The following is a 25,795-nucleotide window of genomic DNA, read 5'->3' on the forward strand; positions in this document are numbered from 1 at the left end:
GGGATTAGCTTTCATGATTATATTTCTCTGCAAAAGGATTTTTGTCAAATCCTCTGCCTGTAGCTAAATTAGAAGCATGCAAAAAATATACTCAAATGCAAGCACCTAGAATACCAAGACACTTTACATAATGTAGCATATTACTTTAATGGTAAAGAATAGTGTTTTCTGGAATCCTCTGACAGAAGACAGTGAAATGAAAGAGCGAAGTATATTCAGAAAAGTTCAGTAGTCCTATATTTCAATTACATTAAGTTACTGACTCGTTTAAGTATTTAAAAACTCTTTAGATCCCTGACCCTTCCTAGGTAGTAGCAAATTGTTACCATCATATCATATATTCCTCAATCATATCATATATTCCTCAATCATATCATATATTCCTCAATATTTTGTCCATGCTGTAGTGATTGTATCAGATTACTGATTAGAAATGCATTTACCAGTATCCTTCTAAAAAAGTTAAAGCAACAGAATATGAGAAAAATATGGCAGATGATGACAGGATCTGTGAGAAAACACTTTTTGAAATGTTTACTTTGTGCAATGGGACATCCAGCAAGCCAGTATTTCTTGCAAGCCAGATGAGAGGGCAAAATTAATGTCTGGGGTTAACTTGTGGTTAAATCCATGAAACTAAAATGACAGTGTCTTTTCCAAGGATAGACTTTCTGTCTTGTAGGACAGACATTGTTTTCTACCAGTCACAGAGAGGAGGCTTCATTTGCTTTGCAGCTGCCATCTCACCTCAGATGATATCCTGATATAAGAACCTAAACAGATTACAAGGTTATGTGATCTGGATTTGTCCCAGGAATACCTTTTTCCAGGCATTATCTTCATGATACACGGGCACACTTCATTTTGATAACATCAGGAAAAAGAACGAAGTGATGACTTTCTTCTCCCATCGAGATGACATCAGATCATAGATGCATGAGTCAAGATGCCTTTCATACAGCCGGAATAACTGTCTTGTGTAATCACTCCAGACTGGAAATCTTTTTCTAAAGCCTTAGCAAGATCTGAGCTTAGACAGCAATTTTCATAATTTTTACTATCAGCTCTTCTGTCTTTAATTAACAATTTTAATTTGCTCTCAAATGGGCACTGACTAAAATATGTCTGCAAGATACATGTAAGTTGAATGTTAAGTTTGTTGAAGTGCTGATAAAAATGAAGAAGTGCAACCCTGCTCTGGCACTATATGATCTCGTATGGCTTTTCATCCATTTAAGAAAATGTGCTATTTTGGAAAGGAAGCTCTCGAAGCATGTGCAACATGAATTGTCATAGAATCATCATAGATAGAATCATCATAGAACCCTTTGAGTTGGAAGGAACCCTTAAAGGTCATCTAGTCCAACTTCCCTGCAATGAACAAGTACACCTACAGCTAGATCAGGTTGCTCAGAGACCCATCCAATGTGACCTTGAATGTGTCCAGGGACAGGGCATCCACCACTTCTCTGGGCAACCTATGTAAGTGCCTCACTATCCTTATGTAAAAAACATCCTCCTTATGTCCAATCTAAATCTCCCCTCTTTTACTTTGAAAATATTTCTCCTTGTCCTATCACAACAAACCCTGCTAAAATCTTCTTTCTGTCCCCTTCCTTCTTATAGCCCTGTTTTAGATATGAAGGGCTGCTCTCAGGTCTCCCTGGAGCCTTCCCTTCTCCAGGCTGAACGGCCCCAGCTCTCTCAGCTTGTCCTCATAAGAGAGGTGTCCCATCTTTTGGATCATTTTGTGGCCCTCCTCTGGGAGCGCTCCAACAGGTCCACATCTCTCCTGTACTGAGAATGCCGCATCTGGATGCAATACTTCAAATGAGGTCTCCAGCACAGCGCAGAATCTCCTCTCAACCTGCTGGCCATGCTTCTTTTGATGCAGCCCAGGATGCAATTGGCTTTCTGGACTGTTGGGACACGTTGCTGGCTCATGTCCCACTTGCCATCCATCAGTACCCCCAAGTCTCTTTCAGCAGGACTGTGCTCAATACTTTTGTCCCCTGGCTTGTATTGATAGTGGGGGTTACTGTCACCAATCTGCAAGAACCTTGCACTTGGGTATGTTGCACCTCATAATGTAAATTGCATAGCTCCACGGTTGCCAAGCAGCATTTAAATCCAGGATTAACTTCTATATTATTTGACAGGAGGAAGTGCTGCTTCGCGATGGGCACCAGAGCACATGGATTCTAAGCACGTGCATTAAGACACGGCATTACCTGAGGATTAAGCTTCAGCATTGTCTTAATTCTTGGTCTGATCTGCAGGGCTCACACATGGGACTTCTCTATTCATTCCCTACCTGGAAAGGAAACCTCTGAGGAGGAATATTGTTCAGTGGGCATGGTGGGGATGGATTGATGGTTGGATTTATGATCATAGAGGTCTTTTCTAACCTTAACAATTCTATGATTCTACAAGGTTCTCTTGGACTCACTGTTCAAGCCTGACTAGGTCTCTCTGGAAGGCATCCTATCAATTGTTGTACTTGGACAGATGTTTTGGAGCTCTCATTACTCATGATCTGGATACTGATAGCTACAGAAGTGCCTTCAGGTCCTTTATTAACTTACTGAACACAGGATTTACTCATTGTGGTTGAAGAAGTGGCCACTTATTTCAGAAGTGCTAACAGGAGTTTTTCACCTCTCACACAAAGAAAACCTCTTTAAATATTTGTTCTATTCCTTTTTCCTTTTCCACAGGACAGAGCTCCTATTATTGCTACTGTTTTTTTTTTGGTTTTTTTTTTTTGTTGTTTTTTTTTTTGTTTTGTTTTTTGTTTTGTTTTTTAAATAATTGGTTGCCCAGACAACATTTTCTGGGCAGTGAATGTTTTTGTTGCCATTCCTCGCAGTAACACTGACAAATGGTTCTCTGTTAGTGTTACACCCAATTACATGTCTTCTGCATACGTATTCTTCAATTTGTGTGCACCTTTCATGCCTCTCAGTCTCACTCCAGTGCCCTCAGTTAATGCAACAGATCTTCCCTCTACTGGCACGACATGAATGCAATCAACCTCCACATCTTTATACCAAGTCTTTTTGTTTTTTCTTCCAGCTATTTGAATCAGCTTTGAAATAACGCTCAAGGATTCTCGACTTACAACTTCATTTCTGACAGTTTTCTTTAAAGATAATAAGATAAAGATAAATAGAACATCCCATTTTGTAAGATTTAATGAGAAATTAATACTCCTTGTCAGTTTAACTTTGCTTTTATATTTCTGGGAAAAAATAGGCAAATATTACATGCCAAAGGCACCAGGACTCAGTTAAGAAATCTTTACTGTCTACTACTCTTTATATTTCATCTCCTGAAATGGATCCAGTCGGATCCCATTAGGCAAAGTGCTCCACAAGCTTCTGACTTTGTACCAGACTTGATCTTAACTCAGGTTTGCTGTCCCTCATATTTGCAAATATGCAAGGCCTCATGCCATTTCTGCCTAATTTCCACAAATAATATATACTTTCATCCCTCTATGATTCAATTTTTTAGTTAATCAATCTTTTTTAATTTTAGCTCTAAAGAATGATAAGACACCAAATTCCTGTTTATGTGGTTTAGAAGTTCAGCAAATAGAGGAAGGTAAAGTTATAATTTAGCTTCTTCAGAAATATCAGCTTTCTTTCTGAAAAGCAAATTGTTACTTATTGAATTGGTGGATGTCTAAATTGTGCATAGCTAGTAACGCATGAGCACATTGGCTTGGCTTTAAAGGCTCTGCTTTACGGATTAAATTACTGTCACCATTTCAGAGACCTTATTATTTCAGGAGTCTTGTCAAAGATTTTGGTCCTGTGCTGAAAAGATGACTGTCAGAATATTTTCACCCAATTAGATTTAGCTGGAGGTACTTCTATTAAGATACAAATCTGAACGTTTACTTATAGTAGATAAGAAGGTCTGATAATACAGCCTTTTCTAATGAAATGATCTTCCATTTTCTTATCGGCTTTCCACTCTTATCTCCTTCTGTTTTCTTAAAGAGAGTTCAGGTGATGAGCTGGGACTAGATACCCAACTTCTAGATAACAACATAAATGAGGTAAAATAAGTTGGCTTGTGTGATTTAACTCTTTGTAAATTAGGTGTGTGGATTGGTTTGCATGGGCCCCAAATGCATGGTCCCACCCATCTTCTAGGCTAGAGAAGAAGTAGTGTTTTCCACATTCTTTGAATGATCTATGGGATTATGGGCAAGATCTGTATAAGCCATTAGTGATATGTTGATTTAAACATCACAGATGTGGACTGCTTGGAGACCGTTAATAAAAGCTTGGTTTTGATGGAGGAGGTGTTCAAAACTGCAAGGAAATGAGTTGTCGTTGAGGTGTGTCAAGTTGGGCACTCAGTGAGTGACTCTTCAGTCACTCAACAAATTCCTCTGAAGAGATTTTGGCTGCTTGGAAACCAGGTCTTGCTGATTGACTTTCTGTGAGATTTGATCTCTCAAAAGCTTTGGTTACTTCTGCAGATGGGACTTAGACTCAAAAGATGCTTACAAAAACTGGAAAGTTTGAAAAATATGCTGGAAAGTCTGTCTCAGCAATCTGATCTCCATTTGCAGAGACACTGAATTATTAACTGTGTTTGTGGCTGGCTAATATCTTAATCGTACTGAGATTTAAAATTCTTGTTTGGAGCCCAAAGCAACTTCAAGAAAAATTTTGTTGTATTTCCCTGTCTGAAGGATTGGGCTAGACCCTGGTTCTGTGACTGATCTCTGAACAACTCACATCACTTACTGGTTTTATTCTCTGTAGTGGCTTTAGAAAAGGTCATCTCACACCTTTCAGCTCTGCCAGAAATCCAATAGAAAGCCAGATCTTATCAAAGCCATGTGTTTCTCTTAGCCCTGTGCAAGACTGAAGCACTTAAGTAAACAATAGATTTCCACGTTTACTTTTGACTTAACTTGGTATCCTTTGAGCAAAATGCTTGAAAATAGTCAATAAGCCTTTGGAATATCCTTATTAGCAAAAAGCAACCCCAGGAGTTGTTTAGGCAGTAACATGAGTAATAAAGTAAAAATAAAGCATGGGAATTAGTCTGATTAAAGCACAGGCTGGTGACAGTGCAGTCACTCAACTCCAGGAAATGGACTCTGCTAAGTAGTGGATGTAGCTGTGTTACATCCCACGATGGTTACTTACATCTGACTCAGAAACATGACAAGGGGACAAGTGGGCCAAAAGAAACTAGTGGGGCTACACCAAAACACTGCTGTCCTTACAAAACAGTACTAAACTGCAAAGTCTTGGCCAACCAGAACAATCGAAACACTGGAGGACTGTGTGAGAGAGGGAAACAAGTGGTTTTCATCCCAGGAGTCAGTGGAAAAGACAGGCTTCTGGCTTGTGATGAAGCTGCTTTGTGTGTCTCAGCCTGTTTGCTCTGTGAAGAAGACATTTTTTATGATGGCAGCAGAGATCACACTGCTCTTGCACCATCTTTGGGGAGGTTCTTAGAGCAACCAAGCATCTACTCAGTGGTGTGGAGTTCCTTTCTGTCCTTCTCTTGAGGTGGTATCATCAAGACTCCTAAGCAACAGGTCTAACAGCATTTTCCTTTGGTGTCTCTTACAAACCCTGCCCATTACTAAACTTTCATTCTGAATTTCATGAGCATCTTGAACCAGCACAGTTCTTTCACATTTCCCCATCTTTCCTTAAGAAACCTGTCCACGTGGCCCTGAGTAGTTACTAGCTGAACAACTAGTCCTGCGTTTTGCAAGGCTAGTTTGCTGGGACAGCTGAGTTGTTTCCCTGCCCAGTGTAAGTAGGTCCCTGATTGTTTTAACTGTATTTAGATATTTTTATTCCTCCCACATTTACAGCACCCTCCTGACTTGTCAGTCCTGTGGGAAGTCATCAGAACCATCACCCTTTGATCAAATGCATCATTCCTTCTGGCGTGCATGGGAAGGCGTGCATACATGGGAAGGCGTATAAACCACAGAAAATAGCATTAGACTGAGTTCCTGTGAGACAGCAAAATCTGGTGGGAGTAGTAACATCATGAGAGTGAAGGAGAACCACTTTTCAGTATGAGACTGGAATGAAGGGCAGGCACCCTCATGACTTCAATGGGCTTAAACTACCAGAGCAATCCGCATCAGCTGAGCTCTTTGCAAGAACATGAATTGCTGGGTTTGGCATCCAGCAGCTGCATTTTTAGGGAGCTTATCGGGAGCTGCGCCCACTGGGGGTAGTGGCACTGTGCTCTGAAAGGTTTCCAAATCTTTGTATTCTGAACTCTTTCCTAAACCCTTCATTTGAAATAAGCCCTTCAATTTTTATCTTACTAAAAAAACAAATAAGCACCCTATCTGTAAATCAGCAGATTATCTGGCCTGGAAGTGAAGTGTCTTCATTATCCAAAGAAAGGTATAACTCACTGAGGACTGGTTTTCTTGTCCTTCCGATTGCTTTGGTTACAAGGTTCAGAAAGAGAGATCTGAACACCTTTTTCTTTCTGCTCAGGCTTCTTTTCCTGGCACCAGAAATGGGAGTTTTGACTTTTCCATTCTCCCTGCTGCTGTTTTGCTTCTTCAGTCAACTGTGTTGATCCTTTAACACTGTCAGCTCTTGTTTTTCTTTTGCATTGTTTCCTGCTTTCTCAGGCATTGATCTGTTGTCATTTCTAAGGGTTCCTCTGACTTGTTTTTCAGCTCATTAAATATTGCCCTCTTTTTTTGTATATCACAGACAGATGATGCTTAGCTTATGCTTTCATTGCTTGTTTGCTTTTTAGAGCAAAACACAAAAGCAGCCTTTTGGCCATAAAATAGTTATTTAAAGCTCCTGTCTTCCTTCATTAAAGTTTACCAAAGGTGAGGTGATAGATTCATATTTGATTTGGCTTGATCCTGCAGTGTCTTTACCTGCTTCACAGCCACTGTCCATAGCATCAATTGCCTGTTATCAATGTTTTTGCTCTCCTGTAAAGCAGAAAGAAATACTCCAGCACAACTTTGATGTTTAAGAGAGAGAATCTTTATTTAGTTCACATCCCCTCATCTCAGATTTGTTTTCTATTATGTTAATGTGGCATATCTGTATAATGTCAGGACCTCACTTGTATCTGTGGTGTTCAGGAGCAATTTGCATAATATTTCCTTTGGGGAATATGCAGTGTATAATGTTTACCAATCTTGAAAATGGTGCAAACTGGAACTGACAATCAAAGGAAGAAGAGATATGTGAATAGAATTTTGAAAATTTAGAAATGGGAGACATTTAACCACCAAAGCACAGGGGAAAACAAACATCCCTCTTCATGATGCTTTCTCACAAAACTCAGTCACAAGAGATGGGACAAAAAGGAAAACTGAGTCCTACAAAACTTATTGTTGCACAGCTTCATCTCCTTTTGTAGTAAGAACATTTCGTCCTTTGTGCTGATAGGCTACAGCAGTTATTTCAGTGTCCTGGAGGGAGTCAGGGACTTCTCAGGATTCGGGATGCAGGTTTCTGCAAAACACATGTTGCCAGGTCAGGAGAGCTTCATGGTAGGTGCAGAGTGGAGAGAAATATCTTTTGGCATGCCAATAGATAGGTATTGTAGTATTCACACATGGCAGCATTGAATGACGGTGAACAACATGTAAATAGAAAGAAACACAGAATCATAGAAGGCCTGGGTTGAAAAGGACCATAATGATCATCCAGTTCCAACCCCCTGCTATGTGCAGGGTCACCAACCACCAGACCAGGCTGCCCAGAGCCACATCCAGCCTGGTCTTGAATGCCTGCAGGGATGGGGCATCCACAGCCTCCTTGGACAATTTCTTCTGCATGCAGGAGCTCCAGTTTGAAGGATGACTCAAAGATTTGGGTTACCTTCACCTCATGCTGCAGACTAAGGCAAACCCATCCTCAAAAGCTTTCATAATCCCCCTACCAGCTATACCTTGACTTATGTTCCCTTGGATTTTTTTCCTTACTGCGAATGTCTACCCAGTGACTTGACCCATTCTGTCCTTCTGCTACTCTTGGAAATACAACCTGGATGCCCTCTCTCATGTGCTTTGTGCACTGTCTTCCTTTTAGTCTCTTCTTTAAGCTCCCATGCCCAAGCACCAGAAAGACTTTTCAGTTTCTCATTAATGCCTCCTGCTCCATTCCTTGCTGGCACTTTTGACCTTAGTTTTATTGACTTGTCTAGTTTAGGAAGACTGCTCTTAGAAGAGTTCCTCCCAATACACCAAAAGCTTATACAGCAAATAAGTGTGAGGCTTGAGCTTTAATATATTTATGTTCTTCAAAGTTTTCTTCTTTGTTCTATAAATAACTAATTTGTGGCTGGTAAGACTCCTAGCACAGTAAGGTGTAATACCAAAGAATTATTTTTGCTGGTATTTAGCCTCTGCTGCTTTAAGGGTATTTTTTGTTTTGGTTTTGTTTGGTGTCTTTTTTTTTTTTTTTTTTTTTTTTTTTTTTTTTTTTTTTGGAGCATTTGAACTCTGGAGTATTCAGAGGAAATACTGTGCTTTTGAAGACCCTGTGTGGTGAGTCTGCTTTAGGAATGCCAATCACCAACAAATGGTGATTTGTTACATTATTGTGGACATTTTGCTTTGAAAATGCTTTGAACACGCTAAAGCTTCTTTACATGAGAAAGATTAGAGTCATGGGTTTTTAAAAATTGGCTTTATGCATTTTCAACTGAAAGGTCCAAACAGGGAAAGAGTAATAGTTCAGGAACCCAAATAAAAATTAAAAAGTACCTTTTCAGCTTTCAGTGGTTTAAGAGAGGAAAGCAGACTCACAAAGAGTTCCAGTAAATGGCCATACTGTCACTTCTAGCGAAGTTCAAGCTACGGTAGTGGAAAGCAGTACAGAAACAGAGGGAGCTCCATTTCTTTGTGTCCAGTTCCTGCTGCTTTATGTTTCTTACTCTAAGAGGCAGGAGGACAGATGATCCCCACTTACTTTTACACCCAGGAGGCTTCATGAGTCAGCAGGTGGTGGCATGGTGGCAGCTCTCCTTCCTCTCCTGCAGACCTAGCTTATCACTTCCCTGACACTTCATACTTTCTAAGTTGTCTCTTGAAGTCCCTCATTTGGCAGAGTAAGACAGTGGAGCTGCCTGGGTGAAAGGTCACTGCTCCAAAGCTCAGCCTCAAATGTCCTAAACTTCCTCTGGGAGGCAGCTGATGGCCCTGCTGCACTTAAATTTTTATGTGTTTTTCTGTCTTTGTTTTTCTTTCTTTTTTTGATGGCAGAAAATAGGGAATTTATTCCCCTTCAGGAGTCCTACTTCTTTTTGAGGAGAGAGAGCTTCAAAAACATCAGAATTTTTTAAAGGTGAGGGTTGAATGTAGGTGACAAAGAACTTAAGGTTTCAGGGAGCACTGTCAACTCCTACTTAACAACATTCCAGTGGTTGGTCTTGTAACTTGTGCTTGTTTGGCTTTTTTATTTCAGCTCCTGAAGTGTTGGCCCAGAAACCCTACAGCAAAGCTGTGGACTGCTGGTCCATCGGGGTCATCGCATACATCCTGTGAGTACCCACTGGGTTTTTGATCACACGCAGCTTTTGAACCTGCAATATATTCTTCCACCATATTTGTATGCTCCAAGAAAATTCATCTCTGATGCTTGTGAGCCAAGATAAAATGGACTTTGGATACCTTCTAGTTACATAAAGGCTAAAAATTGGGCAGAAACAATAGTAAATGAACCAGAACCCTTCAAAAAGTGAAAATCCCTGCTCCTGACTGAATTACATGTTGTACAATAGTATGGACTTCTTCAGACCATGGTGTTAGTGAAGCTATTCCCTCATCTGCTCAGGTTAGCTTTGACCAGAAGCAAGTTTGATCAAGTCCAGAGGGCATAGCATCATGCCTATAGGTGTATCCTGAAGTGTCAGAGAATCACAGAATGGCTTGGATTGGAAAGGACCTCAATGAAGTACCAATGGCACTTCTTTCCTTAAGGAGGTAGTCAAAGGAACAAGAGCTTTTTACATACTATAGTGAATTATTTTCACCAAAGCTCAATATAAAATGAGATTTCTACTGAAAATGGTGGATCATTTTCTTTAACACCTCCAGCATCTCTAAACTTCTGGTCTCATAGGAGAAGATGAGCTTATTCCATTCCTGTCCTGCTCATACCAGAATTGTCATGCTTTCCTTTCTTATTTTTTTATTTTTGCATTTAAATTTTTTTACAACTGTCAGAGTTATACAAAGCTGAAGGAAAAAAAAAAACAAACTACTTCAACGAGAGAGCAGCATTAAAGCATTCCTGTTTTGTTTCCTTTCTCCTTGTACTAACATTTCATGGCCTGTCAACACGAGTAACTTTTTGATGTATTAGGTGCAATTGTGTCAGGACACACCTCTTTGCACTGTTATCCGCTCTGTGCAATGTTCATTCTTTACAATTTCATTTAGTCTTAAACAAAATAGCTTTTATATATAAAATAGTATGAGAACACTTTGTTTATTTGCTTGTATGTACTTCTATTTAAAGTAAAGCCCTGCCTACAAACATTAGCCTTATGGCTGGCTTTGCCATTCTACATGAATATTTGAAAACTACTTGAGTACAAAACTTTGCAGGGGGATGGATTTGACCTGGAGCAACAATCAGCAGATGGGTTCCAAAAACTGTTACATAACAAAGCAAAAATCAACAGTGCTGACACTGACTTTTTGTCAAAACCCAGCAGGGGCAAGGAAGCAGCCAGGCATCAGCAAGGAAGGGGCCAGACATGCCAAAATACCTCAGAGACTGCTTCATACATCACTTCCTAATGCTCTTTTAGATGAGGGTGGAGTGTGTTGACCCAAACTAGCCATCCTGCACAAGCAAATCTGAAAATGGGAGACCCAGATATTTTCTTGGTATTTTTCGTCCTTGCTAGCCCTTAGTGGACAGTCAGATAGAGTTGTTCCTTTTGCTTTCATAGTTCTTTGCTGAGTACCAGCTTCAAAATGTAAAGAGAGGAGGATGCAGGTGGAAAACAGTAGACAGTACTCTACTCTGCCTCACTTCCAGGCCTGACTAGTGCCCAGGTTCAGTTGAACGTCATATATTCACTGTGAAAATATGTGTCCATCTGACAGCCTGCAGAATGGGGGGACTAGTTCCCTGGGGATAAATTTGTCTCTTCTTTCCTCCAAGTCCTTCCTTTCAGTCCCATTCAACTATAGTTCATGGACCAAAGATTTTTGCTACTGGCAGGCCTGATGTGATTTCATTTGCTGCTTTTAATATGTTTTGCTGTGGAATGAGACAGCACTAAGCAAACTTCAGCCCTGCTGAAGAAAACATCTTCAGTAAGGGAAAGGTTTTAATCTTTTCCATAAATCATGTGAGGCTGCTCTTTCTATCAGGTCCACTTCAGTCATTTCTTGCTCTGTTTTCAAAATCAACACATGTTGGTCTTTTCAGACAATTTTGCATTTGCTTTACAGGGAATTCTCAGCCCTGAGGGCTTAAATCAGCTCAGTAAGAATGAATCCCTGTGAATTCCTGTTTGCAGGACAAGGAAACCTTTTCAGGGTTTCAGTGCTTCATGTAATGAGGTCCTGATTTGTATTATGTACAGTCGAAATTAATGGCAATGATGTGTTGCCATAGGAGTGCAGTAATATCTTCACAGTCTGTAACTCAGACTGCTTGAGTGGAATTAGGTCTGAGATCAAACTAATTCCTGGAATGTTTCTGCTTGCAAGTTACCGCTTCTAGCTCCTGGAGAATCAGCAGCACTCCAGAATCCATTTCAGCTATCTTCACATAGATGCTTAGTGATAATCTGAGCCATCCACGGAATCCCACTTGGACTCAAGCTGCGACTGCCACTGATCCAATCCCCTCAGCCCTGTGCTGTACTGCTAGCCAGACACAGGTGTTTCCTGTGCTTCAGTGACATGGGTGTTCCAGAGCTTCTTCTCTCATGCTGGACTCTACACTTGGGCACAACCCAGACTGTGTTGATGCAAACAGTCACTTCATGAGAAGGTGATGTTCAGTTGCCTAAAATATGCATTTAGAGCCACACTGGGGTGGCTCCAGGACAGCCACATGGATTTGACAAATGTATCACAGTGCTGAGATCTTTCTTCTGGAGTGGCAGATGGAGGCCAAGCGGGATAGAGTGGACCATGTGGGATAGCACCAGATGCTTGTTCTGAGGGCACTGAATCATTCCCTTGCCCATCCCCAGCCCTCCGCCTTCATGGAATAATTTCATCTGCTTTAATAGTGCGTTTGCGTTATTCTTCATTGTCATCATCTCTGGTGACTGTAATGGGAGCTTAGGAACCCAGCGCACACTTACCTGTCCTAATCTTGAACTGGATCTCCCTTTTCTTGTAAGAAACAGCCAGAGGCAATGTGCCCTTGTTGGAAAGTGAATTTCAGAAGAGCACTGAATATAGAAAAAAATAGAGGTTCTTCCCTAACAAAGAAGGAAGTACCCCTTCTTGAGTGTCTGACACCACAGTGGTAGGAGAGGTTTAATATCTAGGTTAGTCACCTTGCAAGTGCTGCACCACCAAACCAGGTGGAGATGTATTTATGCGTAGGGCAATCCAAGCACATCACTTTGCATCAGCTCCACACCTCTCCCATGACTCTCACAGCCCCTCTGAACAAACTGTTGTCATTTAAGAAGATGGGGAAATCCAACACGGAAGCCAAGCATATATTAAAGATGTTTTGAGCTATTATTACCATAAGTGGCTTGAGTGCCTCCAGACACAAGCCCAGAATCACATGAAAGCCTTCAGTTTATGATACTGGAAGAACAAACTCTTTCTGGGGCACCGACGCTTTTGACAGCTATTTGTTTCTGTAATAGACAAGGTGAAAGATGTCTTAGGAAAGAATACCTTTGTTTCAGTGCCAGTTTCTAATGCTTCTCATTAATGACATCCAGATTGTAGAGGCTGCACCAGCAGAGTTTTTATCGAGAACTGTTTTGCATGAGGAGTCATTATTCACAAGAACTAATTTTAGCAGCTTGAAATTTCCTGTTATTCCAGTTGCAATATTTCTCGGTTTGAAACAACCTCCTTGTTGAGTTCAGCTTTTTATATATCACAAGATAGCTTTGATATTTGTTCGGCTTCAAAATATAATAGATGAGAAGAGTGGGAGACCTCTCTGGACTCCCTGTAGCTGGATTTTGGACCTGTGTGAGTCACGTGAAAGTTTATAAAGCCTGGGAAGCTAAAGTGATTGCATGCATGCCTGATATAGATTAAGTTAAGTTAGTTGATGCAAAGAAATAGTAGAAAAACATGTTCCAGAGCTGGAAAAGAGCATGGGGCCACAGAATGCTTTGCCTCAGCTGCTATCTATTCATACTCAACACATACCGTCTCTTCTGCACTAGGATGAATGTGTTTTGGCTTGGATTTTCTTCTCACTCTGTTCATTGATAGGACAAGTGAATTACCAGTTGGCTAATATTGTTTATAAAGGAAGGATATGTGGAGAGAAATCTTGGGTCATACCCTTTCTTGGACTTTTTTGCTGCTGTGTTGCTTTTCATTTTCAATTAGATGTGCATACATCCATGTTTGAGGTGTCTGAATAAGAGAATTAGCCATGGCCATACTGGTACACAGTATGATATTTCAGAAAACGTTTTTACTGAAGTCATGCACTGAGAAAAGATTGAGAGTCTCATTGGGAAAGTGAGTATAACTTAATTGTTTGGTACTAGAACGAGAATAAGTGTAGGGAAAACATACATGGGTATGTTGGATTGCTCAGGATACCACATTCAAAGACTGGGAAAATAGCCTCAAATTATTTCTCTTCATTGCTTGGTTCTTAATTTATTTTTTACTCCCCATAGTAATATGTCCTTGTCCACTGTTTCATGAGGGCATTACCATTGGCCAGCATGAAGATTTATTCTCAAAGTAAGAAATACATGTGTTTAACCATAAAAGCAGCACTTGGGTGACCTTCCACACCATATATCTCAGATCTTTGAACATTTACTGAGGTCTTTGCTCTGTTCTCACTAAAAAATTGCTTGTAAAGCTAATCCCATGCTTCTAGTGTTGCAGATTGTACACTGACCATGCAAGTGGGTTATTTAGCCTTCAGTATCATCCACAGTATGCAATGGAAGCTTGCACGGATGTGCTTGCTCTGCTTGTTGAGGTGTATCTGGCATTCCTACTGTGCTCTACTATGGCTTCTTGAGATGGCTTTTGGCAGTGTCATTCTTTTGTGTATCCACCTGTGTTTCTCTTCTTTACATCCCATTCTTTTTAAAGACAAGACTGGGAATAGGAGGTTAAGGGAAAATCTGTTGCTGGTGTGATATAGTTACTAAATAATTATTTTTAAAAAATGCTTTCATTCGGTGAATCTAGAAGAAAATAATGGCAAGTAATAGCTGACTGAAACTCCCCCAGGACAATGCAGAGTTCTTTCACATTGGAGACAGAGGGGTTATTTTTATATCTTTGTATATCTAAAGAAATGCAGCAGAACCTCTGATAGTGAGAGCATTTTTTTTCACACAGAAATGTCCCAGCAGATGGAAATGAATTTGGTGGGATTTTGATTCTGTCAGAATTAAACCAGATTTATTATAAGCTTTGGAAGGTGGCCCAGTTGTTGGAAGTCCAGCAAAACTTCTTCCAGCCATAAATGCACATTAAGCTAATTTACTGGGGTTTTCCCATCCTTTGCTGCAAAGCCAGAGCTGGCTCTAAGTTATGCTAAAACTTCTGTGTCTTCCCAAACTCTGGTGTTAAAGAAAAGGACAGCAAGGCATCCTATATTTTGGCTCCCACCCCATAATTCTGGCAGAATACCCATGTGTTTTCCTCTCACGTGCCATCTCCTCAGTCTTAAGTAGCTAGCTTCTTTCTTCCATGTCCTCAATGGTTTGTCTCCTGGAGAAATACCCTTGGGTCCCTCTTTGTGCAATGTTTGTCCCCTCGTCCTCACCAGAGCCAGGACCCCTCCCTATGCTCAGCTTGCTATCAGGCAGGGATGTCCCTGTCCACAATTAGGAATAGTGACTACCCTTCTCAAGCTCTCTCCATTCATCACTGAAGAGATGGAAGTCTGGCAGTGAAACACAAAGGGTGATTATAGGGCTCATCATGACAGAGATAAGGGGATCAGCACCTTCTGAAAGACCTCTTCTGAAAGCTGTGGGGACATCCCAGAGCTAGATACCCAAACATGTAGATTCATAGACCAGACTTATGGAAGTTTGGGTAGAGCTTGGAGGAGCTTGGGATGAGCTGGAAGTGTGTAGAGAAGGTGGAAGGCTCTGAGAGGGCTCTTGCTGGGGCATGCATGGCTTGGCTCTGCCCCGGCAGTGCTACAGCCTCCAGCTCTGTGTTGCTCAGCACTTTGCTCCTATGTTTTGCTGCCACAAGCATGTATAAATCATCGCAGCCCTAACTTGTGCTCTTGTACCTTTGCCAAGGTAATTAGCACACTGTACATTTTAAGAGAGTTATTTCTCTCTCTGGAGCAGCCTGACAGCACCTCAACATGCACAGCGCTGTCTGCTCGCCTTCAAATGCTTTTATCAGAGCAGTTTGATTTTCTTTTAAGGAAAGTGCTGAGGAAGGCAAGAAGTTAATGGAGGGCTGTCAGGCCTCTTGTACAGAGCCTACAGAGTCCCTCAGGGAAGAGGAGCAGAGGGCCAGCTCTGAGCACCTTTGGAGGAGTCATTCTCCACCCTGAACACTTCTGCACCATTTTAATCTTTTATCCATGTGGATAGCAGCTTTAGGGGCTTTTGTTTAAATTTACCATTTCCAATGGCCTTTTCATATGTCATTTCCAGTATATTATAGGAATCTATGCATATTATAGGAATTGCTGCATCAATTCCCATACACAAGGACATGCCCATCAGGTAGGTACGTGGCACTACTTCAAATGTAATTTCTTGTCTGGCATGAGGTCATCTTGCTTGCTTCTAATAATGGCAGCCATCCAGTGAGAAATAAATGAGAACTGTCTCATCTGCTTTGAAAGATAAAGAGAGAGATGTCTGATTCAGTCGAACCACAGTGGATTCATTACAATGCTGCAAATTTCAGTAGAATTCTTCCAGGTCAATATGGGTCTGATGCAGATCAACATCTCACTCCCCATTTAAATTATTTATCAAGCACACTGACTTTTTGGAGCTAACAAAACATTGCTCTTTTCACCCTCAAGTGTTGAGTTGGGTCAAATAACCTCCAGGGCAGCTGGCTGGCTTTGGGTTATAAATAACTTGAGTATTTCATTTCTTACAATTTCTCCCCCCTCGCTCTGTTTTTGCTGCAGTGTAATGTTTCAGCTAGATCTTTGATCTGCTTATAACAGCTGACTCTCTCCAGATAAATACTTTATTGAGGTGGACTGACTCAGGGTTTAAGGAAAGTGTAGTAAAAAAGATGATTTCATTATCAGGGAAGAAAGTGAAAAAAAATAATTTTTACTATAAGCAGAGATAAGACAAGAAAGTGCAACATCCCTATGGAGATAGAGCTAGAAAGCTCTGTGTAACTGTGAGCAGAGGGTTTACTAAAACCTTGGACCAGCCTCTGAAGTAAATCTGATATTGCAAAGCTGGTGTTAAAAATGAAGAAGATATGTCTGCCCAGACAGAGACAAGCTGTAGCATGCAGCATCACCCAGGCAGGAGTCTCTGAAACACAAGCTTTGTGGCTGCATTTCTTCAGTGCAATGCTGTTGATGGGGTTCCCATGTCCAGCATTTGCAGGGTTGGAGGAGCCATGCTTTGACAGAGTGAATGTCCTGCTCCCTACAGCACAGGTAGGGTGCTTCCTGAATTCTTTTGTTCAAAGTACACAAATAACATTCAATGTCCTGCTTGTCTTTGGGCTTGGTTTTCTAATTATAGGTACTGAAGACCAGGACTGCTGCTAGCCTTAGGCAAGGTAGGCAATTTGATGGGGCCAGCAAGATTACTTGCAGTAATGAGAAAAGGAGAGATTCTTCTGGTGCAGCAGCAGGTCAATGTCCAGCCCATGCAGGCTCTGCTGCTCTTATATCCCATGAGACCTCCCTTTACCACATGTAGAGGAGAGGATGGAAGGGCTCATGGCTGTAATGTGCAATTATTATTCTGCCTGCACACATGAAAGCATACAGAGAGGAGCCAGGATATCTGTGTAAGTCAGTGTAGCATCAGTTGCATCAGGTTTCCCTGAAGAATTAATTTATGCAGGACAATGCTGATCTTCAAAAGTGTTGTTTTTTTTAATATGTTCCTGAACAGTGCTCGCAAGGTAATGCTTGCTTGAAAACCTAATGGGGCGACTCTTAAACACGTTTCTCCTCCCTCTTCTTTCTCACCTTCTTGGCAAAGACGGGTCTAAGTGTCAATTGTCTTCTCCATTAGGCTCTGTGGGTATCCTCCTTTCTATGATGAAAATGACTCCAAACTCTTCGAGCAGATCCTCAAGGCAGAGTATGAGTTTGACTCTCCGTATTGGGATGACATCTCTGAGTCTGGTAAGAAGCTCATTTATTTACCACAACAAGGCATGCATGCAACAATGCCTGTTGTAGGTATCTTCCATCATGTGTGAGAATGCACCCTCTGTTGTGTGTGGACCTTCTTTAAACTGAATGTCATTGGGAATGCCTGTGGTTATTTTAACTAAGTGGTTACAGAAAGTTATTTTTTCGGGAGAGAAAATTAAGTACCATTTCATCCAGCATGCATTCAATACATCTGCGACAAAAAGTGAAGATAGCAGAAAACTGTCCTGAGAAGACAAATTCCTTCAATATCTTTATAAAATCCAAATAAAATGCAGATATTTTATGTGTCACAAATAAATAGAAAAACTAGTTTGGCTCTGTTTCTAAAACTGTACTGTGGGTCCAAAGGTGAGAATGCAGTGCAGCAAAAAGAAGCACAACACAAGAAATTCCCCCTGTCCACAGAGGTGTTCAAGGCCAGGTTGGAAGAGGCCCTGCGCAGCCTGGTCTAGTACTAAACGTGAATGCTGGTGGCTCTGCCTGTGGCGGGGGTTGGAGATTCATGATCCTTGAGGTCCCTTCCAACCCAGGACATTCTGTGATTCTGTGAAATCAGTAGCTTCTAAATGAGGATGATAATCAGATTTGCTAACTGGGACTGCTATCCATGGGGTTGGTCCCAGATAGCTGCCCCTTTGCTCACCCAGTTCCTCACCCAGTGGGAAGACATTTAACCCACTGCCTGGACCTGCAGAGGCATGGCCAGCATTGTACCCTGTGGGACCCACTGTTGGGCTGCAGCCTTCAGGAGATCACACAAGCTCAGTTTCCTTGCTCTGTCCAACCTGGGGAAATGCCTGCCATTTCACACAGTGGGGAAAATAAAGTTTAGGAAAATTTTACCGTATGAAAGTATCTCTAGAAATACATGATTCTGATTTCTTAGTGCACTGATTAAGTCAAGTAAGATGTAAAAAGAAATGTTTTATTTTAAAGTTAATTATATGTCTGCTATCTCCTCATAAAACAACATTACATGCTGCTAACATCTGTGGTCTAGATATCATTGTGTGGGATTACTTAAAATATATGTGGTGAGTGGTTCTTTTTAAGCCCATAATAGTTTTCTGAGAAAATATGAAGGTCTGCTGGCAGACCCCTTTGCATTTCCAAGGAGAAAGTCCATCACCTAAAGAAGCACAAAGATTTTCTGGCAGTGTTTGGTTTTGTTGGGACCCTTCAGCTGCTCTCTCCTGAAACTGCTGAATGCACACCAGGCTGCGACGTCCACTAGCACCAATTACAAACACTCTCCTTCTTACCCAAGAGACTCTCTTTTTCTCAGTAACTTGCTTTTGAATTACACCATGTGTCCTCTTCACTGCCCGTGTGCAAGGTTGCTTGGAATGAGCAATGAAAGTCTCCTCTAGCTGCAGTGCTGACCTTCTCTTTGACTTTCAACTTACCAAGATCTTTAACAGATATGACCATATTCAGACCAAAAGTCAGAAGTTCTTGGCTGACCAGGGAACATGGAGCTACCAATCTTGAATTCTGCTCACTCCAAATTATTCACATTGCTTCCAAGTGTACTTACCACATTAAATAGTTTGGATTGGTCCTGAGTCATTTTGGTTATGTCTGTATTAATAAATGACAAGAGAGCTAGGGCCATTTTCTGGCTTTGGTAGCACTTGGTGGCCTGGTTCATATGTTAAATCTACTTTTGCCTTCAGAGCAAGGCAGCTGCAAGCATCCTGCTTACAGGAAACAGGCCCTGCTAGTTCCCAAAAGATGTCTGGAAAGGAGCTGCTTGATCTCCATGACAGTTTTGCCAGGGACAACTCACAAAAGTAAATGGTGGCTTCCATCAGTTGTGAACATTATCATAGAATCATAGAAACTTTTGAGTTGGAAGAGACCTTTAAATATTAATTTTTTTAGATACCAATCTTTAAAGTCCAACCCCCCTGCACTGAATAGGGGTCATTCTACAGCTAGATCAAGTGCGCAGTGCCCCATCCAGCCAGACTTTGAGAGTTTTCAGGGATGGGACATCCACCGTTCCTCTGGGTAACCTGTGCCAGTGCCTCTCCACTCTTACCACAAAAAACTTCTTCCTTATATCCAATATAAATCTCCCCTTTTTTAGTTTGGAACCATTTCTCCTTGTCTTATCCCAGCAGACCCTGACACTGTTTCATTTGCTGGCTCAGACATAGTCTTCGCATAACCTGAGCAACATGTTCCATAGTTATGAGGAGTTCTCTCAGTGATTTCTTTGCTGTTGGGTATGCCTGGGAAACAAAAGTCTGAACATCCTGCAAAAATTGAACATCAAAACCTATTGCTTTGAATTATTCTTTTTTTTTCTTCACAGCTAAAGACTTCATTCGGAATTTGATGGAGAAGGACCCTAATAAAAGATACACCTGTGAGCAAGCAGCACGGCACCCCTGGTAAGCAACAGTCACCTGTGTGTGAAACACTCTGGACAGAAAATATCATTTAATGTTCATGGTGGAAACATTTTTTATGCCACGTGGCTTGCTAGTGTCCACTAAATAACCCCTGGCTTGTATCTTCTAGATTTTCCTGGAAAAACATGCTGGACTTTAATCTCTTGTTATTCAACCTGTTGAATATCCATGTAAGGGTTCAGTGAAATAATGCATTATGTTGACCAGAGTGCAGCATTGGGATACACTGAAATTACCTCACCCAGGAAACACATTTAGAGGCAAAAGATCAAATTCTGCAGGTGTGCAGAAAGATGGGTATCACCTGCTCTTAAGGTCATTGCCAAGGTAACATCAGAGCTCTTAAGAGCACCTCAGGAAGTAGGAAATCCTCTCCTGTGCTTCACAAATGATAGCCACATTTTCACTTCATGTTTACAGTAAGGGCCTACTTTTGCATGTTGTTTGCCCTGCCTTGTTGAATGTGAGAAGCAGGAAACCATAAAGTGGGATAAGCTGAGACTGCATTGGTTCCAGCAATTGGCACTGCAGCTTCCCTGCAGTGACTACAGAATTTGGACTGCCTATGCTTGTAATTTAGTCCTCCACTAAGTGCTTTACATGAGGTCACACCTTTGCACATGGATGACGTGACCAACGTTACCTAAGGATTATATGGCTGAAACAGGAATGGCTCGTGTCCTTTGATCAACTCTGACTGGCTTAACACCATCCTACACTACCAACTGCACCCAGAAATGAGCTTTTAGACACAAGTCTTCTATGTCAGGGGTCATTTTATATGAGGCAAGATATTATTGTTAATTGTTACAACAGCTGCAACAGAAAGGAGTCAATGACAGGATGTTTTCACCCCAGGTGCACAGTAGACTGTGCTTTTTTGTCATCGCAGTTACCACAAATACTGTTTCCTTTTGCAGTTTCTGGAGTGCTGGCTGTATAAGAGCTTAAGGCTGTTCATTTCTCTGGGAAAAGAATTTTGTCCTGAGTGTCCTTAGCCACTCAGAAAAGCCACTGAGTCACTTTGGCTAGCTCAATAGCTTGATGGATCTTAAAACCATCCCAGTGATGCAATCTGCACCCAGTGATCAGCCTCAAATAGTGGAGCTGAGGGTATAAAGCATGCTAGCAAAAGCACAGGCAGAGATGTTATTGGTGTTTTTCTGAGTAGTCTCAGCTTCAGGTGTTCAAGCTCCCCTCTCTGACAACCACTGGTTGGTCTCACCGCACTGCTGCTCCCACTCCTGGGACTACATGGATGGTAAATCCTTTTAAAGGTTTTGACAGAGGGAAAAATACCATTCTGACTTGCTTACTTATGTTTTTTTTTTTTTTTTACCAATACACCGATGAATTACCCTTATCATTAATTAATAATTTGGCACTCATGAAGCTGTAGTAAGTTAAGACCACAAAAGCAGGCACTGATTTCTTCATGGTGGGAGTGATGTATTGATGTCTGGCTGTTGGTTGCTGTGATACCAGACTAGGCTGAAGATAAGATTAAGGCTCAGGATTTACAATTAAAAAGTTGTAGGAGAGGTTTGGAATGGAAGGAAGGAAATTCAAATCATTAAAAAAAAAAAAAAAAAAAAAAAAAAAAAAAAGATTTTTTTTCATCTTCTCTGTGACAGTGAAGAACTTTTTACTGATGGTTATTAGCTGGGTCAGTGTCTGGCATCAGTGTGAATGGGAGATGGGTAAGAAGTCAACACCTGGGTCTGCCCTCTGTCCAGTGGCCCATCAATAATTGTGTTTCCCATCAATAAGTCCTGCCTGTGTGACAAAAAAGAAATCTGGCAAGTGAAATCCGGCTCCTATGAGATGCAAAAATATATACTTCTAAATGATACTAACCTGAACCTCAGGAAATTAAACAAGTTACAAAAGCCAGTATTAGAAATACAGAATAAACAATGGGAGTGCAACTCCCAGCAGAGAATGAAGTGACCATTTGTATAACTGAGAGGCAGATTTTCCAAAGCCTTAAATCCAAGATACACAAAGTGTAAGCATCCAGCTCTTGGCCCTGCTTCATCTGTGTTGGTTGCTGGAGTGCAACAAAGAAACGTGGCACTTGTAACACACACAGCTTCTCGGCCTTCTTAAAGGAACAAAATGATTCAATATGATTAAAAGTATTTTCATTTTTCTTTATTCTTTTTTTTTTTTTTTTTTTTGGCATGTCATGGCCAGCAGCCGATGAAAACTCACAGACTGTTCCATTATGTTTGGTATTTTCTACAGAATCCAATCTTCCTTTGAAAAATCAATCCCAGAAAGGGATTTCTTCCATCTCTGTGTCAGGGGTCTTTCTCGGCCGGTCTCACTTTGCAGGGCAGTGATTCTTTTGCAGGGCTGCCTCCCCTGCATCAGCCTTTGAGATGAAAATGGCACTGCAGCGGAGAAGCTGAAAATATTCATCGTGTTATCCCCACTCCATCCCAAATCCACCTCTGCCCCATGTGATCTGCAGACCACAGCAGATGGCAATGGCACTACATGCCAGTGTTTTAAGGAGCAGGAAGGTTGTGCAGCGAAAGCAGTGCATGAAGATACCAAGAGAGATGACTTCAGGTCTGCCTCTCTCCTCCCCATTGTGTTCTTGAGTAGATGACTCAATGTGTTATTTCCCCTTGCTCTGAAAACCTTCCTGTAACATAAATGTTGCTGTTATGGCCCTCTCTAGAGTGAGGTGCAGTGATGTTTGTGGGGTTTGGATCCTGCAGTGGTAAACAGTTGCGGTTTTGGATAGTCAAGGCCACTCACCCGCATGGTATCTGTTATTTCAGAGCTAGTGCTAGGATCTCCTTCTGCCAAGCCATTGCTCAAGAAGCACTTTCCACACAGATTGCTTATGCCAGGAAATCATGAGTTTTTACCGTTCCTTTTCTAATTCTAGCCATGATATCTGTTGCAATGGCATCCTCGCCTCCCTTTTGAAGGAGGAGAAGGTCTTTTCAGTGGAGGAGGAAGAGTGGAGCTCAGTGCTTCTTCTTGATGGTCAAGTGTGTCCTTCCCATAGACTGGACATTGGCTTCCAGCAAGTCCAGACGAGTTCTTTTGCCTTGTGGTTGCTGGAGGCATCCAAGGCCAGGCTGGATGTGGCTCTGGGCAGCCTGGTCTGGTGGTTGGTGACCCTACACATAGCAGGGGGTTGAAACTAGATGATCATTGTGGTCCTTTTCAACCCAATCACAGGCCATTCTGTGATTCTGTGATTCTATGATACGGGTGCAAGTATTTAGCCAGCAGAGACAGACTACCATGACAATGGGGACATGCCATAACACCTTCTCACCTTTTCAGCATATATCCCTGTTGCAACCTCAGCTTCCATAGTGTATGCATAGTATTGCCTTCAATGTATGATGAAAACTAGTGCAAGTACATAAATCTCCTGGCTTAGCTGGAGAAAAGGATGAAGCAGAGCAGTATAAACAGAGAAGTGGCTCTATGTAATGACATTTTCCAGCTTTCTCTTTTCTGTCTCCTGTGAAATCTTTTACCTGCAGTGCAAGATCTTCATGGTCATCTAAAAGTTAGGAAGAAATCTGTCAAATCATGAATACTTAACACATATATTATCATCTAATTGTGATAAGAATATATACCTGTGTATGAGATGGCTGCCTGGTTGGGTGACTGTGTTGTTTCATTATGTAATACTTACGAAGAACAAGCTGGTTCCAAATATTCCACTAGTTTCAATTACTGTGTTTTAATTAAAAACTTTCAAACAAGTAAATTGCAAGAACTGGATCTTTCAAAATATGACATTTGTGCCTTTAAGGGTAGTAATCTCTTGGAATTTTGGGAAACTGCTCAAGAATAGCCGCCTATTCACATGACTAAATGTTTGTACAGGATCAGGCCCTAAAAAAAGTAAATACTTCTTCCCAATGGCCCATTTTTCTGTGCTGTATCTGCTCCCCACATGCTTGCATTTACGTGATATTTTGCTATTTATAATCAAATGGCCTTGGCAGGAGGACGGTATGTTAAACTTGGAACTGGCAGAAAAGGAGGCTAATAATTGCAGTGAAGTATGGTAGCAGAAGCAGTACAATATGTAAGACTTGTTGGTATAATGATTACACCCTAGCCTATACAATCTGTGCATTTATACAGATTTCTCCAGTTTAATGTACAGGTGACTTATGCTTCCCATTGGAAAAATGATTTGTTTTATAGAGTATCTTTCACTGCACTTTTCACTGTTTATGATGTGCTGCAAAAGGTGCAGTGTTCCGCTTCATTATTCCATTGTGACTTTTCAGAAAGGATGATGAAAACGAAGGTAACAAAAGAGCAGGGTGATTTTGCTGCAGCTTGATACGTCTTAATGTTTCCCAAGCTCATATTAATGACAGCAATTAAATTTATTAAATATACTGCCATGTCAGGACCCACATCCTGTTCAAGGCAGCAGCTCAGGCTGCAGTAATTAAGGGTGAGAAGCAGAAACCCAAGAACTTGTTTGTTTTTTTTTCCAGCTGTAGGGCCACATTGCACTCCCCATTGGGTCGAGCTGGGTTCTGCAGCCCCATGGCTGGCCCCACATTCAGTCTCCAGCCTGGGTGCAGAGGGAAAGAAAAGAGTCCTCAGTTGGAGAGGAGAGGGTCTAACAGTTAAGAAGTTGATGTGCGAGCTGAAAGAGGTGTCATAAATTTATTTGCTTTGTCCTGCATTTCCCAAGTGACTTTAAATGAGATTTAGCGCTGTGTGCTGAAGCTGGTTCTGGCATCATAGGCAACTTGGAACATCTGCACTGAAGGTGATGTATGTATCCCCTCCCCGTATTAACTGTATAGGAAAGAAGGTTGTGGCACCTAAAATGTTGTGACACCTGCGTTAGCAGATATGAGCATGGCCTTCACCCTTCCCCACTGCCTATGGAGAGAGGGGGTGGACAGCTGGGACATGCCGACATCCATCCCCACCTACACTGAAGACTATAAAGCTTTGGCAAGGACTGAGCCTCTGCAGATTATGACCATGACCCTGAGTGTTTATTATGTGCCAGAGAGCATGAGCCAGATAATAATTTCCACCCAAGGAAAGGATACAGTTTACAAAGAGCTCAGTTCTCTGACAATGCTGTTTGAAGTGTGAAAAGGGCTCCCTGAAGAGAACTGCTGATGTTTACAACATTAAATCAAACTCTTATCGAGTTCATCCCCACACTCTATTTATTTTGGAGCATCACTGACATTGTATGTGTGTATCCATGTTTATACACATGCATGTGTGTATATGTGTTTGTACAGAAGAGTTATGATCCTTCAGTGTTATCCATTACAGCTAACTCTAAATTCCTGTCATCATACTCAAGAGCATTTCCAATCACTGCTTGGCCAGCTCAGCATTTAAGGTGGCTGCCTTCACTGGGTAGGAAGGTTCATAAAATAATGCTAGATGAAAGACTCTGCCTGCCATCGTGAGTAGGGGAGACATGACATGCAAGAGATATATGCTTGCACACCATGCAAAGAACCATCCAAAAGTAAACTCATTGTTTTTTTTCTTTGTTGGAGGCTCCTTTCAAAGCTTGAAACTGCTATGGTTAGTGAAATTGATGTGATAGCTTTGAAACTGGATGGAGAACTAAAATAAATTGGATACAATGAAATAATATCATTAGATGAGATTCCTCTTATCTGCAGGAGCAGATTTGCAATGGTATTCATAAGCACTGTCCTTGTTATCTTCAGTGGAGACATTTGTGATGGAGAGTAGTGTGATTGCTGTCATTGGTGTCCAATTCCTTGTGCTGACACATTCAAGTTGGATATAAGAACAGCTTCAACACAAAGCTCCCCAAAAACAGTCAGGATGTAGCTG

At 41.4% G+C, this 25,795-nt stretch overlaps 1 protein-coding gene across 2 annotated transcripts in view; it reads left to right on the forward strand.

Moving 5' to 3' along the window:
• The window catches only part of CAMK1D (calcium/calmodulin dependent protein kinase ID), a 250,640-nt gene that overhangs the window by 177,440 nt on the left and 47,405 nt on the right, over window positions 1-25,795 (forward strand). For both annotated transcript variants that reach the window (XM_048963146.1, XM_048963135.1), the window contains exons 6-8: window positions 9,450-9,525; window positions 17,386-17,498; window positions 19,852-19,930. In XM_048963146.1, the coding sequence (XP_048819103.1) occupies window positions 9,450-9,525; window positions 17,386-17,498; window positions 19,852-19,930 (268 nt within the window). The remainder of the gene's footprint in view (window positions 1-9,449; window positions 9,526-17,385; window positions 17,499-19,851; window positions 19,931-25,795) is intronic.

Source organism: Lagopus muta, chromosome 1 (assembly GCF_023343835.1).
Source record: "Lagopus muta isolate bLagMut1 chromosome 1, bLagMut1 primary, whole genome shotgun sequence".
Taxonomy (NCBI): domain Eukaryota; kingdom Metazoa; phylum Chordata; class Aves; order Galliformes; family Phasianidae; genus Lagopus; species Lagopus muta.